Here is a 15,953-nt window from a genome sequence, read left to right as displayed (position 1 = left end):
TTTTGGCCCCCTAGCGGTCAATTTTGAAACTTCGTATGTTCTAGAGAGTTGTAGGGTTTGTTGAGAGCTTTCATTTGAGCCCGGGTTGATCAAAATCGGTCAAGCCGTTTTCGAGTTATGGTCGATTTTCGATGAAAAATTGTGGCGGCCATATTGACTAAACGGCTTGACCGATTTTCGAAAATGAGGTATCGTTGGAAAGGTCTTGATGTCCCCTACAACATATCAAAATTTCAGCCCTATAGCTATAATAGCGGCTGAGATATAGCGAAAACAAAATTTTGAGGTTATTCAAAATGGCGGACGGAGGGGTGGGGGGTTGGATTTGACATCATAATCGGATGTCCTCCACCTGATATATGAACTTTGCCGTTGACCGGAAGTCTCTATCTATCACCGTTCTCTCGCAATTTAGCGTTATACTCCGGCCGGCCGGAAAAAAACTTATTTTTGGCGCATACGTTTTTTGGAATGTGGGGACCCTAATTCGTGCTCATACCAAGTTTGAGCCCGATCTGACGACTTTCGATTTTGCTCGGTACACAAAAGCTGTGTCTGAAAGAAACACAGCTAATAATAGCGCCGAAAGTCACTTCTCAAACTTTTGTAATATGGAGTACGGAACGACAATAATGTTAATAACTCCGCTCATATTATAATATTATCACTTTGGAAATTTCATTTTCTCTTTTCTTCCTTCTCTCTGTATAAAACACATATGCGGTGAGCTTAAGAATTTCACGGAGAGAATATAAAATTTATGGTGTTTAAAAAAACGAAATGAGAATTACGGTAGGTACATACATACTGCTGTAGTAAAATTAAATTTAATTAAAACGTGTTTGTTTTTAAAATACCATCGTCTTTATGCCAAAATTTAAGTAAATGATGAATTTTAAATTTAAGAGAATTATTTAAAAAAATTTTATAAAATACAAATCATTTTTTATATAAATTTTATTTAAATAAATACTTACCTACTTTATGCCACTATGAGATTTTTTTTTAAATAGTGAATCCATACATTTACATTGTAAAGTTGGTTATTAATTTAAAAAAAAATATGCCTCGAAGCTCTGTTTGGGATATTTCTCTTTTTTTTACTCGGTTGATTTGTGAATGTTGTTTGTATGTCTCTTCAAAGCACTTTTATCCACAAATTCCTTTCCACACACCCCGCATGCGAACGTCCGACCAGCATGAACAAGCAGATGACGACTTAATCCCGAGGCATGGCAGAATTGCTGAAAGCAGGAATGCCGAGAACTAATCAATAACACCCCGAGACTACCAACATTTACAAGAGTGATGACAAACCTTTGGGCAAAGGAAGCATGCATGGCGCTCAACCACTGGATTCTTGGTATGCTTCCTATTCATGTGCTGCCGTAGAATTTCCTTCTGTGTGAATTGTTTATCACATTTGCTGCATTTGAAGGGCTTATCTCCCGAATGTACAACCACGTGGCGCTTAAGAATTTCTTTTTGCACAAAACTCCTCCCACATATTCCGCATGAGAATGGCTTCTCGCCTAAAAAAAAACCAAACTCCCTCTTATCGGGTCACCAAACTTTGATCGTGTAGCAATCACGTTTTCGTAGTGTAGTGGTTATCACGTGTGCTTCACACGCACAAGGTCCCCGGTTCGATCCCGGGCGAAAACAGACTTTTGTTTTTTTTACATAAAATTTACCTGTATGAATTCTTTCATGTCGCGTTCTGCTGCTATTACTGGGAAACCATTTTTCACAGAATGTACAGCTGTATCCTTTTCGCTTCATGTGAGATTTTTCATGACTTTTCAGACTTTTCTCTCGTGGGAATGTCTTTGGGCACATTGAGCACTTATAGATAAGAAGATTTCCTTTTTCATCGTAATATTTTGGCTGTAATTGAAAATCATCAATTTGTATAAAGTTGTTCAAATTAATCAAAGATTGTTCTCACCGCATTTTCCTGTTCCTCTACTTCCAGATAATAAATCCTTCCCTCGTCTGTTTCAATCTCAATATTCTGAGCTGAATTTGGACTTCCAGGTGGTGTACTTTCATGCTGAAGACTTTCCTGGTCATTGCTTTCTGCTGTATCAACAATATCTGGCACAGGAACAATTTCCATGGATTCTTGCTTGTCTTCTTCTTCTTCTTCTTCTTTTTCTTCAAAGTATTCAACTTCAGCAATCGTCTCGAGGGATTTTTCTGTATTTTTATTCTCAAACACCTCTTCAACTGCCAATGCCTCAAGGTGCTCTTCACTGATTTCATCTTCGTGCCCAGATCCTACTTCTGATGCTATGTCAACTGTGTAATCATCTGAATGCAAAGATTCTGCATTCTCCGATTTGACTTCCTCAAATATAACTTGGAACTCCACACTATCATCTTGAGTGTCTTCCTTTGTCTCACATATTTTATTTGAGATTCTAAACACCTTTTCCTTTCCCGCGGGCAAATCTTTCCTTTCATCGCGTTCCTTTTGTCTTAGCGTTGTAACAATTTGTCTCATAGCATTTTCTTGAATTTTTTGCTTCTCTTCCCGATAGATCCGGAGTTTTTCTTCCTGCAATATATTACATTTTTCAACTTCATATTGCTTCACAATTTCTTCAGTAGCCTCCTTGAGACGTTCCTCGATGAGAGAGTTTTGTTTCTCATTGAATTCTTTCAGGGCTGACGCATACTCCTCATCATCTTCATCGTCTGATAATTCAGCTATACTGTTTGCCTTCCCAGCAGCCTCCAAACGTAGGAACCTTCTGAATTTGGTGTCTGAGCTCTTACACTTCTTCCGGAACTACCGAAAACAGATGAAATGTGACCAAATTGAAAACAATAGGATATCCTTTATACTCACTGCATAGAATATTTTAAGAAAGTCATTGCATGTCGAACATATTCGGTTCGGTAAGGGATCATCAGGAGTGACCTGAAGGAAACACAACAAAATTGGAAAACTGATGTATATGCTTTAATTTAGTTAGATGATGTCCTCAACCTACCTCTAAGGAAGTGCAGGCCATGATCCGGATACTTAACTGCGTTCTACCGTCTGCTGAAAAAATACCTATCAGGTCATCACTCACATTGAGACACAAACGACAGAGGGATTCCTTTAGCAGCTCACGGATCTCAACAGTGTCCTCCTGCTTCTTCTCAGTCACACTCATTTTATTTTTTATCAAGTCTGCAGAATTTCTCAGTTTACCGGAAACTTGCATCCAACTACCTTCAGGATTTGAGCAAAATTTGGTATATTTATGAGAAGAAATAAATATACTAAAATTCTTGTAAACAGAGTTGTAACCTAAAATTTTACGAACACAAAAACAAACACTGCGCTGCGCTTGAAATTTTTTGACCTGCGCTGTAGAAGAACAAGCGGCTGAAAATAGGGGAGAAAGAGGTAAAATGGGAGTGAAAGACTTTGCTATATTTTGTTTTATGCGTTGTTTTATGTACATATGTTTTTTAGCTGTGATTCTTTCTTCAAAGAAGCACAGCTTCTGTGTACACTCAAAAATGCAAAGTCGTCAGATCGGGCTCAAACTTGGGATGAGCACGAATTAGGGTCTCTACATTCCAAAAAACGTATGCGCCAAAAATCTGTCCGGCCGTCCGGCCGGCCGGAGTATAACGCTAAATTGCGAGAGAACGGTGATAGATAGAGACTTCCGGTCAACGGCAAAGTTCATATATCAGGTGGAGGACATCCGATTATGATGTCAAATCCAACCCCCCACCCCTCCGTCCGCCATTTTGAATAACCCCCAAATTTTGTTTTCGCTATATCTCAGTCCCTGTAATAGCTAAAAATCTGAAATTTTTATATGTTGTAGGGGCCATCAAGACCTTTCCAACGATACCACATTTTCGAAAATCGGCCAAGCCGTTTAGCCAATATGGCCGCCACAATTTTTCATCGAAAATCGACCATAACTCGAAAACGGCTTGACCGATTTTGATCAACTCGGGCTCAAATGAAAGATATTAACGAGCCCTACAACTGCTCGGAACATTGCAAGTTCAAAAAATGACCGCAAGTGGCGCTAAAATCGAAAACAAAATTTTCGATGAGTTTTCGATGAATATCTCGAGCACCGCTTTATAGAATTGCTTCATATTTTGGTATGTTATAGTTGACTATAATATCTTTCATCATGCCAAAAATGAAGAAAATCTATGTAGCCGTTCCGGAGATATCGCGTTTTAAAGTTACCATGTCATATCTTGATTTGCATAAGACCAGCCCCGCGAAGCGGGGCGTTTTATATATACACATATAAAAGTAAAGTAAAATATATATAAATGCATAGATATATACATTATATATACATATAAAAATGCAAAGATAAAGATATATAAACTGCAAATATAAAAATTAAATATAGCATGGATGGAACAGTATAAAGCGAAAGAACGGTAAGTAAAACTTACGGGCTGTGATTCTTTCTTTGTCAGTGAAATGTGAAGATGGCAGAAAATTGAGGATGGGCAAAATTTGAGGAGAGACTTACTCGTGAGCCGAATCACAGCCAACGCCCTTCACGATTCAGACTTTCTTCAAAATTTCAGCGCGTTGGCTGTGATTCGGCTCGCGAGTAAGTCTCTCCTCAAATTTTGCCCATCCTCAATTTTCTGCCATCTTCACATTTCACTGACAAAGAAAGAATCACAGCCCGTAAGTTTTACTTACCGTTCTTTCGCTTTATACTGTTCCATCCATGCTATATTTAATTTTTATATTTGCAGTTTATATATCTTTATCTTTGCATTTTTATATGTATTTTTTTTTTGAAATATTCAATTTCAAGAAGTTTTCTTTATTTTTTAGAATTCTTTGATTTCTTTCATTTTTAAAAATGTGGTTTTGTTTGCTTTACATCTATAGTTTTAAAATTGGCTCTAAAATTGATAAAAGCACGATTTCATTGAATGAGAAGAGCATTTCTCGTAAATTTTATTTTAAATAATTAATTTAATTTTTATTTCCAAGTCATTAAATACATATTCGCCAAATAATCATAAAGGAAGATATAAAAGATTAGAATTGAGAAGATCACCAGTGATATATAATCTGCTATTAGGATCATGCGGTAGCGTCTTTTAGCATATTGAAGCTTCTCATCACTCTGCCTCAGCAGATAGCGTCTACTTCCTCGAGCACACATGTAAACGTATTTTTTCGATGAATACTCAGGATAGTAGTTGAAGAGAAAGTCCCTGTGATCTTCATCTTTGATATGCTTAATGAGAGAGAAACATTTGGCGTTGTCGAAATTCCACGTGTTAAACAGGAAGAATTGCAATTTGCATGTTGCATAGCAGATTGTTCGTAAAATAGGAAGGAGTCTAGAAAAAAAAATTATTTTTTATTAAATTAAAGATTAGAACAAAACACAAAAAATACCTTCTTTTCTTCTTGAAGAGAATAGCAAATAGATCAAGAATTAATCCAGGGAGAAACTGCATAAATAGCCCAAAGAGCTTGTAGAGGAATGTAGATTTAGTAATAAACATTCGAGAAGACCAAATTGCTTGATCAACTGGCCAATCAAGCACAGCTTCCTTTGAGAAGGTCATCAAGTCCTGTATGCTCATTAATTTTGATGGTCCTGCAGCACAATTGTAGACTTCAAGCTCAGGCAATTCTTTGTGGCATTCATACCTCATGCCATGCACATATGCAGTAACGATCAATGATTTAACAACAATATCGAGAGGAATGTAATCACACTGGGTGTTCATGTTAAATAAGCCCACATGATTGATGCCAAAACTACCCGGAAGTGTGTATGCAATAGGGCCATTGATAAAGTCCAACCTGGAATTAAATAGTTAAACAATCCTTAAAAAATATATACCTATATTTTTCGCTTATCAAAGCTTTAAAAAATTTTCAAGCTGTTTTTCTGGGACCTTTGCAAATAAATCCCTTGATCTGCCAAAAACACTCTTAACTCACCATCCAGGGTATGGTTCTCTCAGAGACGGGGTTACAATGGACGGCCGAAAAATTACAACTGGAAGGCGATCTTTGTAATCGTTGATCACTTGCTCACATAAGCATTTTGTAAAAGTGTAGGTATTTGGATAGAAATTCGTATAAAATGGCGCAATAATATCCAATGCTTCTCTATCAATATTTTCCGCAATTCTTATTGCGTCCCTCCAATTAACATTCACAGGGTAGAGTTTTTCTTCAACATGAAACAATAGAGGATTGCAGTATGTTGTTGAAATGTGCACAAGAACGCATAACTTTTTCAAACTTTCAGCAAAATTAACGACTTCACGTGTGCCCCTTGTATTTAGAAGGATTGCATCCTTTAAAGGATCATCAAAACGAATACTAGCTGCTCCATGAAAAATCACTGAAACATTTTCCATCAACTTTCGATCTCCTTCACACATTCCCAAATTCAGTTCCATACAATCGCCACTTATTGGTACAATTTTCTTAAGAAGTTCCGCATTTTTCTCACGAATACGATTAAAGATCATCCCAGACGTGAATTTGGCAATACGTTCATTTTTATTGAGCCCTTTCTTTGGGCGCACAAGTAAAAAAATTCTCCCCACATCTGGGCATGAATAGAGAATTTTCTCAATTAGAGCTTTTCCAACAGATCCAGTTCCACCGGTCATAAACACTTCACGATCACGAAAGAATTCACAAATTCTTGGCACTTCACTGTAATCCATTGTGAGGGTGAATAGTTCCAACGATGTCTATCAAGTAAACTGGAATCTCTGCCGTCGTTCTCCGCCTTTTTAAAGTTAGACAAATGAATTAATCATAAGAAAGTTGTTAGTCTAGCTAATGATCTTTGCCCTCGAAAGGTCTATAAAAGCTTTTTGATTTTCTTTTACTCATTAAATACCTCTTCCTACTTTCGCAATGTAATGTAGTACATGTGATTTCTATATGAACTATTTTCAAGGTTTGATTTTATGTTCATCTTTTATTTGATTTAAGAGATGGATCTCAAAGCTTTTTTTAATTGTGATTTTTTTTTAAATTCAAAATTAATCTTATAAATTATTTCTAAAAAAAAACTGTTAGAGCAAAAGAAAAAATTTATTTTTAAAAATTGTTGAAAATGCAATTAGACTAGCAAAACAAACTTCGAATTTATGAGAAACTACAAGAGAAAATTTAATACCATAATTAGCAACGTTATGTTTTTATTTGGTGTTACATATTTATGCAAACGACGAACTGTAAATAGCTTGTATGTAGATTGAGGTGTTGATGAATTGAATTATGTAAATTTTAACAAAATGAGACTAAAAGACATGCACAATTCAGTTTGATTTTTATTTTTTCCTCTTTTGCTTTGTCACATACTCTTTAGAAGTAGTTTTACAAAACAACAGTAAAATGAAATATCAAAAATACTGCTTTCTGACTATATGTAATGACATAAGAATTTGCCTATCATTATTATTTTTTATTTAGGACGCTCTCTTTTCTTTTTTTCCTCAAAATACATTGTCTTTAACCTTTTATCATTATTATAGTGAAACTTATCACAATCATAATTTATTTATTTCTTTCACTGAGGTATTTTTTTAAATTTCCTAAAAAATTGATTCATCTAACTACCTATATTAAACATTATAAATTCTAAATTGGTAATGGATATAAAAACTATATCAGCATTTATATACATAATTATAAATATCACTTAGACACAATCAACGCAATTTAACGAATTTGAATGATAAGTATATAGCACTTTTAAAGGCACTTTCACGAAGACAACAACTTATCCTTCTCCACGGTGATTGTTGGTGGTTTTGTATTGTTGAGATTGTTGTCATAATTTGGTAGAGCCGTTGCCCCCTTCTTTGTTTTAAGTGTCTTAATCCTACCAGAGAAGTAGTCTTCAATTTCTTGAAGGCTCTTGCCTTTTGTTTCCGGAAGACATTTGTAGAAAAATATACATCCTGGAATGGAATAAAACGGTTAGAAGGATTTTTAAGTGAAAATGCGCCTAAAATTCGCAATGTACAACGCATAAAGATTATCATTTTAAGTAGCAGTAATAATCATAAAAAAAATTATTAGCTCTCAATTTCTCAAAATTTTTATGTCCATCCTTATCACTGAAATATTTACCTGTAAGTGATATACATCCGTATAGCATAAAAGTGCCATGCTGATAAAGTACAGATGCGAGGAAGGGGTATGTCTTCACGACAATAAAGACAAATATGTGAGCTGAACACGTTGTCATTCCACCAATGATACCGCGAACTCTCTGCGGATACAGCTCCCCAATCATAACCCATGGCACCACGAGGAAGCCCAGAGTGCATGTTATTGTGAAAACAAATATGCACGCGACAGGGAACCACGTATTAACAGGCTCGATAGGTGGATCAGCGTGATCCCACTGATATTTATAGTAGAGATAAACTCCAAGCCCAATCATGCTAACGCCGCAACCGATTCCTGCAAGTCACAAATAGGTGTGTGATATTTTCGAACGTTGTTGTGCAAAAGTTAGTTATTTTCTTACCGGAAATAAATGTAAGGGGGCGTCGACCGCATCTCCGTAGTGCTATACATGCAATTATAGTGAATGCTAGTCGCACAACACCAAGAACAATTGTGCACATATTCTTATCCATCTGTGTACCAGAGTCCTGAAAGATTTCCACAGCGTAGAATGTGATTGTGTTGACACCGCTAAATTGGTACATCATAAAGTAGAGAAAGAGTATGCCGAAAGGCTTAAGAGCAGATGGGCTCATAATAGCCGCAAGAGTTTCCTTTGTTGTCATTTTAACATTTGTATGATTTTTATTGGCAAAATTTTGCAATTGATCCACCTCGCCCTCAACATCATACGTTGAACCGCGCAACTTTGCCAAACTCTTGGTTGCCTTTTCGGGTTTTTGTTTTCCAATGAGAAAGTTTGGAGTTTCTGGCATAAATATCATCAATCCTAGAGCAAGAATTGGTACTATCGTCGAGACTCCCGCCAAAACTTGCCATCTAACAAAGGATCCCAATGTATATTGAATTAAAACACCCAAACTAATGCCAATGGAGGCTAGAGCTGTTAGCATGCCTCGCAGATGTGGCTGAGTAACTTCAGATGTGTAAACTCGTGCTGGTGCCCCAACCATTCCACTTCCCAAACCAACTAAAAGCCTTCCAATGTATATCATGTAGATGTCTGTTGCAAAAGCTATCATCAGCCATCCGAGTATTAAGGGCACTTCCGTAACGATGAGAGTCTTTTTCCTACCCCACCTATCCATTAGATATCCACTGAGAATGCATCCCACAGGAGTACTTGCAGATGAGAGTGAAGCTAGAATGATAAATTTAACAAAAAATAGACATTAAAAATTATTTTATTCCTCGTTTGTTGTATTTTTTGCATAATTTTGTACATATTGGGAACAATATTACACTGAGCTGTTAACATTTGTCCTTTTCTTTGCTTTTTCCTTCAAATCATGATTCCGATAGATTTTTGTGAAAATTCTAACTACAACCTGGATATATTTCATGATGATTAAAAATAGAATAAATTCCAATTATGTATGTATATACCAAAATATTTATACTTAAATCTATACATGTACACAAGTAGGGTAAGGTTAAAAATTAGAACTGTTTATTGTGGAAGGAATGAGAGAAAAATTCACGAAAAGAGGTTGTTGGTTCAAATGAAATGTAATGATAAAGTTGGGTATTTTTTATTCTTCATTCAAATGGGAGCATGTAAACACACTTCGCGTGGCAGTTTGATTTCTGCGAATCTCCCTCCCCGCCAGACTCTGGCGCCCATCCAAAATAAGCTAATGATACAGAGAATAAGTGCGAAGTGGATGCTGAATGTGTAAGTTCAAAGAACATCTTGTGACAATAATCATAGGTATATATGGGGTGTCTCGAAAATTTTATACGCAAAAATAATGCGGTAAGCTTTGTTGATATTTTGACAAATCGAAAAAAAACTTTGTATACCTATTATATATTTTTTTTCTCTGAAAACAATGTGCTTTCAATCTTTTGTGAATTTGTTTAATTTCTCAAGAAAATTATAAAAGAGAGAAAATACCTGATGAGTAATAAGAATTTATTTACGGACTTTTAATAGCAGCACTTACTCACAGAAGATATCAAGCTTTAATCTCTGTATGGTCTATTTACGCAAATCTACAGCCGCTACTGCAAATGCTCCAATTTTGATTGCCATCCTGTATGACTTTCCTGATAATAAGTGATAAAATAATCACTTGTTTATCTTTTCTTTTCAATTGTTCCCTCTTTTCTTTTTCATTTTCTCTTTCTCGTGTGATATTTTGAGAGTAGCAGGTAGCAAGTCCATTGCGTCCATGATCATAAATAAAAATCAGACTTTAATAGTGACAATCGCCATATATAATTCCATGCTTATCAGTCAAAATTATCAATTTTTGTCTTTGCTATCGGCACACGATGATTTCAGGCCGATATGGCAAAAACACTCATTTATCACTTGTACAATTAGTGGAACTCACTTTTAATGGCGTGTTAATGTAATCTTGGAACAATCACAAATAGGTTTTACAGTGTATTTTTCGTGATAATTTGATATCAATCAGTCGGGTGGTCTTTGGATTTTTTTTTCAATTCGAAAACTTTGTAATAGCCACTCGTTGAAGACACCGTGAAACCATGGGTTTTCCTTGTACTTCAAAAAGTTTATAAATCTCCCCCAGAGATCAACTTAATAGGTTTTTCTTGACAAATAACAGAACTGATTTAATCAGGAAATTATCTCAAGTACACAATACTCTACAATACCAATTATCACCCTTTTATATTGTTTTTCACAAATGTCCTCCCACGTTCTCTTTATATGGTGCACAAGAAGCTCATTGACTTGGTAACAAATTAATTTACAACTTATCTGCTTTATATTTATCGGAATGTAATCAAATTATTGACATTCACGTGAAGGAAATGTATTTTGCAAAAATAAAAATATATATAAGAGAGAAATTTTCCATGCACATGCTTTTCCACAAGTCATTTCCCTGACCTTTCTGTTTAAATAAAGTTTCATGTGTATAAAATGAAGTGCAAATATGTTGTATACATACCGACCCATGATGCTTGACTCTCATCAATTGGCAAAACTGAATCAGGAGCTTTTAGCTGTGGTATGACAACAGCACTAAACCCAAAGGCGAATCCAGTATTAATTGTACCAATATTGCCGATAAAAGCCGCCAGAATTTGCCTCAAAGGCTTCCCCCGGTTCTGCTTGGTTGTCTGTGACTCCACTGCCGAAGCATTTGTATAACCATTCTTTGACGCAACGATACTGGGTGTCTTGCTATTGTTTACCAATGCTGAGGTCTCCTGCCTAGAAAGTCCAATTAACTCTATTAAGATCATCAATTAATACCAAAAGCCCTTGACGTCAGAATATTCGTTACGGCCATATTTTACTTCACAAAAACGAGAGATAATATAGCTTTCTTATCAATTTTTCGTGTATACAACACACACTACACATCACTAGACGTATAATGAATGAGTTAATTTCTTTATGAAAGCTAAAAGATGGAAAATGTGCGAAGCTAGGCATTTACCAGAATGCTCTAAAAATTTTTTCACATATGACACATTACTTATCGAACAAACACAGATAGTGCGAATATAGTAAAATCTATAAATACGTGCTCTATATGGTTGTTTTTGATATGGAATTTTCTGAAGGCGTACTTATGTCCTCATTTCTTTTTTTTTGGAAGGTAAATAATAAATACATATCGTTAAAAAATATTAAAAGCTTCTGGTAAAATATTGAATATGAATTTAATAAAAATTTAATTTTTGAATAATTAAAATTGTTGAAAAAAATTCGTTAAAAATATGACATAATAGAAAGTCAAGATTAAATATAAACCCACACGTATTTACTATCAGCATGTTTATGAAAAGGAAGTGAGATTACTTTTTGTATTCTATGCAAAATTATTTTGAAATGGCATAAGTGGAAAATTTACTGAATATTTTCATTTTGGCAACATTTTAGGAAATGTTTTCAAAACAATTCCATATCTTTATTTAAATAATTATTTTAAAACAAATTTTAAGAGGCAGCCAAATTTCTTATACAGATTTTTTATTAGAAAAAAAAATTTCTCTTTAACACCAAATATTAAAACCTATGCTTTATTAGTATTGGAAGCTTTAATTAAAAATCTATATACGTTAATTTTTTTTAAACAAAAAGATTCGTTAAAACTCCAAGTTTCATTCGCACAAAGAGAAGAGAAATATACATAAAAATACATTTACACATACACGTATAGAAATGTCTTTATCACTAGACATGCCGTCGCATTGAATTGTGACGGAAAAAAACAAGGAGTTCCCCGTTAAAGAGTCCACTAGAAATGTTTAGCGAGAATTTGTTATTGATTAGTCAATGAGAAAGCATCGAGTATGAAACGGTATAAATATAGAAGAAATTGGCCCACGACAAGGATATTTATTTTTAACTGCCACTATAAACATGCAAGTTGCTGCGCTCGTGTCTCCTTATTAAAATGCTCATTGTTAATTAGATGTCTTTTTGCCATGTATGCGGAAAATTTGAATTTGGCTAAAATGAAATAATTCTCTGTTCTTTGAGATTGTGAATCGAACAATGCGCATTATGAGTAAAATTTTGCTGAAATGAGCCTATATGGAGGCATCACAATTTGTACAATGATTAACGAGTTACGTTGTATCAAGAGAAAATACCACAAACCCAACTGATAAGGTTGTGAATTTGATATAATAGAGAGTACAACACAAAAATATTATATTGTGTTAGGTATAGACTATAGACCACACTTTATGGATTCTCAGCGTGAGACATTTTCTTCTACATTTATATCCCAGCCGCAGTGGAAATTCCTTAATTGCTTTTCCAAGAAGAAACTACGCTTTACACCATCACGAAAAGTTGATTACTTTATGAACTTTTTTTTGCAAAATTGTCTTACCCAGTCATGGTAGTACTCTGAGTTATGCTTTTGTTGTAGAAATTTCTTTAATTTATAAGAATTGCACTAATTTATTTTAGCCTTTGTGTTTATTTCAGTAAATAAAATAGAAGAATTTATGTGTTTATATTTTTCCTCCTTGAATGTATCACAGTGTTTTTCCGATAGCGAATTTTCACGTTTTTTTTTTTTCACTTCATTCGCCTCTTTCACTGTACTCTTGCATATTATGTGGATTATAAATTAGGAAGAATTAAGCTCTGTACACTGCAACAGGTTCGAAAATAGCTTCATCAAGAAATATCACTCATAATAATTAGCTTGTGCATTCTCAGAAAATGCACGTTTATATATTTAAAGCTTCAAAGTCCAAAAAAGCTCTCTTTGCACACCGCTAATGTAACCCTTTATTCAAATTCTGTATAGAAAGAAGCACAATAATATATTTTCTTGGCACAATTTCTCAAATCACACGTGTTTCTTTATAAACTTTTTAACTAAAATGTTGATCCTTTTGTATTAATTTCTTTATAAAGGATTTATAAAATAACAGCCCGATCTACCGACTCAGTGAACGGTCAACGACTAACTGAATGTCTCGGGCTGCACTACAGATTATAAATATGAAGAGAGACGAGCGCCAGAAACGAGTGCTTATTACGACCACAATCAACAGCTGACTTCGCCAACATGCTCTGTTGATAAAGGTTGTAAATTCTGGGGTAAGGAAAAACATGTCGTTTGCTCAAGACACACTAATTGGTTATCAAACGTATTGACTCTAAATCAATTGGTGGTGGGTACTCTTGGTTCATCTATATTTATATTAATCTGCTAATTTGGTTATAGACTGCTCCATAATCTTAAGATTAATATTTGCGTGAGCTGTTGCGAACGTGGAAGCATCAGACAAAATTTGTGATAAACAATTTCTTAAACCCAAGGAGTACGTCAATCTCCCTGATATATGTATTTAATGCCAACCTAAAGGAGGATGACTGTCCTTTACATTCGATGGTTGTAAAAAAAATATCCAAAAGTACATATTTCTGATAAGCCACAGGAAAATTTTGCTCTTATTTTTTTCTCCTTTCTACAAATATTTTATTTACACTTCCCCATGTTATTACGATTTCCTCGTCTCATTTCGTCAAGAGTAAAAGTAAAATCTTATCAATTCACGTGACAAACTGAGCATTTTTTTTTGTTTTCATCTCCGCATATATAAGTCTCTTTTAGTGTTTTAAATTAATTAAATCATTTAAATAACTGATCATGTGATGCTTTACACTGTTCTTAGTATTTTGAAATTATTTATCACGCAATGTTTTCTTTTTATATATTTTTCTACTATTGGTTCAATGTTCCACCCTTTTTCTTGTCAACAACTTTTTATCGAATACAATTCAATTGATAGACACCTGAAAAAATGGATCACTCACTAAACGCGTGTAATAAAGCTCTCATGAAATTACTTTTATTGCTTATAGTTATCTGGGAAGATGACATAAATCCCTATAATTACAATTAGGCGTCAACTTGAAAAGCCTCAACCAACATAAATATAAATACACTTATCTTTATTTAGCTACAGAAGAAATTATAAACTTTTTTAAATAAAAAGCTATGTTATTAAAAATTATGAACATTGGAATAATATGTATCATGAAAACTGAAAAAGTAACTTTAGTTTCCGGATCTTCATAAATCGCGTCAAGACTAAGAAAAAGATTTATTTAACTATTTTTATTTAGAGCACCTGTCGTTTAATTTTTTTTTCTGCAAATATTACACATTTTTATAATTTTTTAGATTATCCTGGTTTATCACAATTAACCCGGTTAAAAAAGTCATATTTAAAATTAAAATTCATTTAAAACGTCAGTGAAAGTAGGTCTTCAATCTAGATAGAAAGTTAAAACAATAAAGCTCCCAGAGCTTTCAACGCACTTCCGTCAAAGTCCTTGGATGTCTTCACGTATTTTTGTTTACACTATCCATGAGGTTGAAAAAAAATCCTTATCTTCTCTTGTAGTCAGATGAACCGGAAGGAGGTTTTACTTTAGAAAAATAAACCAAAATCACAAAAACGTAAACACAGTCCTGCATATGACGAACTTTTTTGAAAATAATATTTTGAGAAATCATTAACAAAAGTCAAAAACAAAATGTGAAAAGTCTGAGGAACTGCTTAAAATTCCTTGAAGAACAATCAGTGAAATGATGAAAAATATATTTAAAAAAAAAACAGCGAAGCTGATAAAAGATCTTTTGAGATCGCCCTGGATATGTGGATTACCCATCAGCCAGACAAGTTGTTGTCGGCGTGTGAGCAAATAAGTATAATTCTGGAAAACATAAATGTACATTTATGTATGTACGTGGAGTAGATAAAAATAAACAAATTGTTTGCTCTGTTAATTCTATGCACATGATATGGGATGTTTTTGATCCAAATATCTGCTGGGGAATTCTTTCTCCTTCTCCCTCACTTGCTCGTTTGTTCTCATGATTCACAGCAAATGGTGGGTAGTTAATTTACCATTTAAATATTGACACACGAATTGTATCAGCTCATTTTTCATAAACACCGAAATATTTACTTCTTATATTAGATATTGACACATTCAACGCTTTTCTGCAATATAATTGTTGTCAGCCGCTAACATTATTGCCGCAGTTGAATTATCTCAAGTACCATTTCAATAAAAATTAATCAAAATGCATTTCAACACTTGATATATCCAGATCAAGAAGACCAATTGACCTCTTTGTTGATTTAATCAATTTGTGAGATCAATAAAATGTAATATTCAATTTATTAAATTGATATGTATGCTGTGTATGATACATAACGCATACGATACATACATATTGAGACAATTTGTTCTAATCTATTCTCGGAGACATATCTGTTACACTTATTCTACAATAACACTAAA

At 34.2% G+C, this 15,953-nt stretch overlaps 3 protein-coding genes and 1 non-coding gene across 4 annotated transcripts; 1 reads left to right on the top strand and 3 right to left on the bottom strand.

Moving 5' to 3' along the window:
* Positions 1-863: 863 nt before the first annotated feature.
* LOC129785837 (zinc finger protein 2) lies at positions 864-3,343 on the bottom strand. Its single transcript, XM_055820479.1, has 6 exons — positions 3,000-3,343; positions 2,855-2,926; positions 1,949-2,794; positions 1,695-1,887; positions 1,318-1,532; positions 864-1,244 (listed from the first exon to the last, which is right to left on the bottom strand). The coding sequence occupies exons 1-6, from the start codon at positions 3,216-3,218 to the stop codon at positions 1,101-1,103; spliced, it is 1,689 nt and encodes a 562-aa protein (XP_055676454.1). The 5' UTR covers positions 3,219-3,343; the 3' UTR covers positions 864-1,100.
* Trnav-cac (transfer RNA valine (anticodon CAC)) lies at positions 1,593-1,665 on the top strand. Its single transcript has one exon. It is a non-coding gene; the product is annotated as a tRNA-Val (tRNA).
* Positions 3,344-4,928: 1,585 nt separating the features above from the next.
* LOC129785844 (putative fatty acyl-CoA reductase CG8306) lies at positions 4,929-6,883 on the bottom strand. The gene is made up of 3 exons (XM_055820489.1): positions 5,963-6,883; positions 5,408-5,821; positions 4,929-5,349 (listed from the first exon to the last, which is right to left on the bottom strand). Exons 1-3 carry the CDS (start codon positions 6,700-6,702, stop codon positions 4,983-4,985), a joined length of 1,521 nt encoding a protein of 506 aa, XP_055676464.1. The 5' UTR covers positions 6,703-6,883; the 3' UTR covers positions 4,929-4,982.
* A 414-nt stretch (positions 6,884-7,297) lies between these two features.
* Positions 7,298-13,684, bottom strand: LOC129785843 (facilitated trehalose transporter Tret1-like). Its single transcript, XM_055820488.1, has 5 exons — positions 13,012-13,684; positions 11,110-11,375; positions 8,526-9,326; positions 8,123-8,458; positions 7,298-7,950 (listed from the first exon to the last, which is right to left on the bottom strand). The coding sequence occupies exons 1-5, from the start codon at positions 13,017-13,019 to the stop codon at positions 7,754-7,756; spliced, it is 1,608 nt and encodes a 535-aa protein (XP_055676463.1). The 5' UTR covers positions 13,020-13,684; the 3' UTR covers positions 7,298-7,753.
* Positions 13,685-15,953: the final 2,269 nt, after the last annotated feature.

This window comes from Lutzomyia longipalpis, chromosome 1 (assembly GCF_024334085.1).
Source record: "Lutzomyia longipalpis isolate SR_M1_2022 chromosome 1, ASM2433408v1".
Classification (NCBI taxonomy): domain Eukaryota; kingdom Metazoa; phylum Arthropoda; class Insecta; order Diptera; family Psychodidae; genus Lutzomyia; species Lutzomyia longipalpis.
The sequence above is the reverse complement of the archived record's forward strand: the minus strand, read 5'-3'. Positions and strand labels throughout refer to the sequence as shown.

Excerpts from the sequence above, each read along its gene's own strand:
- LOC129785837 (XM_055820479.1), bottom strand. The coding sequence starts at position 3,218 with ATGCAAGTTTCCGGTAAACTGAGAAATTCTGCAGACTTGATAAAAAAT. Across the intron at positions 2,927-2,999 it reads TGGCCTGCACTTCCTTAGAG|GTCACTCCTGATGATCCCTT; the intron begins GTAGGTTGAGGA and ends TGTTTCCTTCAG. Across the intron at positions 2,795-2,854 it reads TTCTTAAAATATTCTATGCA|TTCCGGAAGAAGTGTAAGAG; the intron begins GTGAGTATAAAG and ends TGTTTTCGGTAG.
- LOC129785844 (XM_055820489.1), bottom strand. The coding sequence starts at position 6,702 with ATGGATTACAGTGAAGTGCCAAGAATTTGTGAATTCTTTCGTGATCGT. Across the intron at positions 5,822-5,962 it reads AGAGAACCATACCCTGGATG|GTTGGACTTTATCAATGGCC; the intron begins GTGAGTTAAGAG and ends ATTTAATTCCAG. Across the intron at positions 5,350-5,407 it reads CTCTTCAAGAAGAAAAGAAG|ACTCCTTCCTATTTTACGAA; the intron begins GTATTTTTTGTG and ends TTTTTTTTCTAG.
- LOC129785843 (XM_055820488.1), bottom strand. Across the intron at positions 9,327-11,109 it reads GAGTCAAGCATCATGGGTCG|CTTCACTCTCATCTGCAAGT; the intron begins GTATGTATACAA and ends TTATCATTCTAG. Across the intron at positions 8,459-8,525 it reads CCCCCTTACATTTATTTCCG|GAATCGGTTGCGGCGTTAGC; the intron begins GTAAGAAAATAA and ends TGTGACTTGCAG.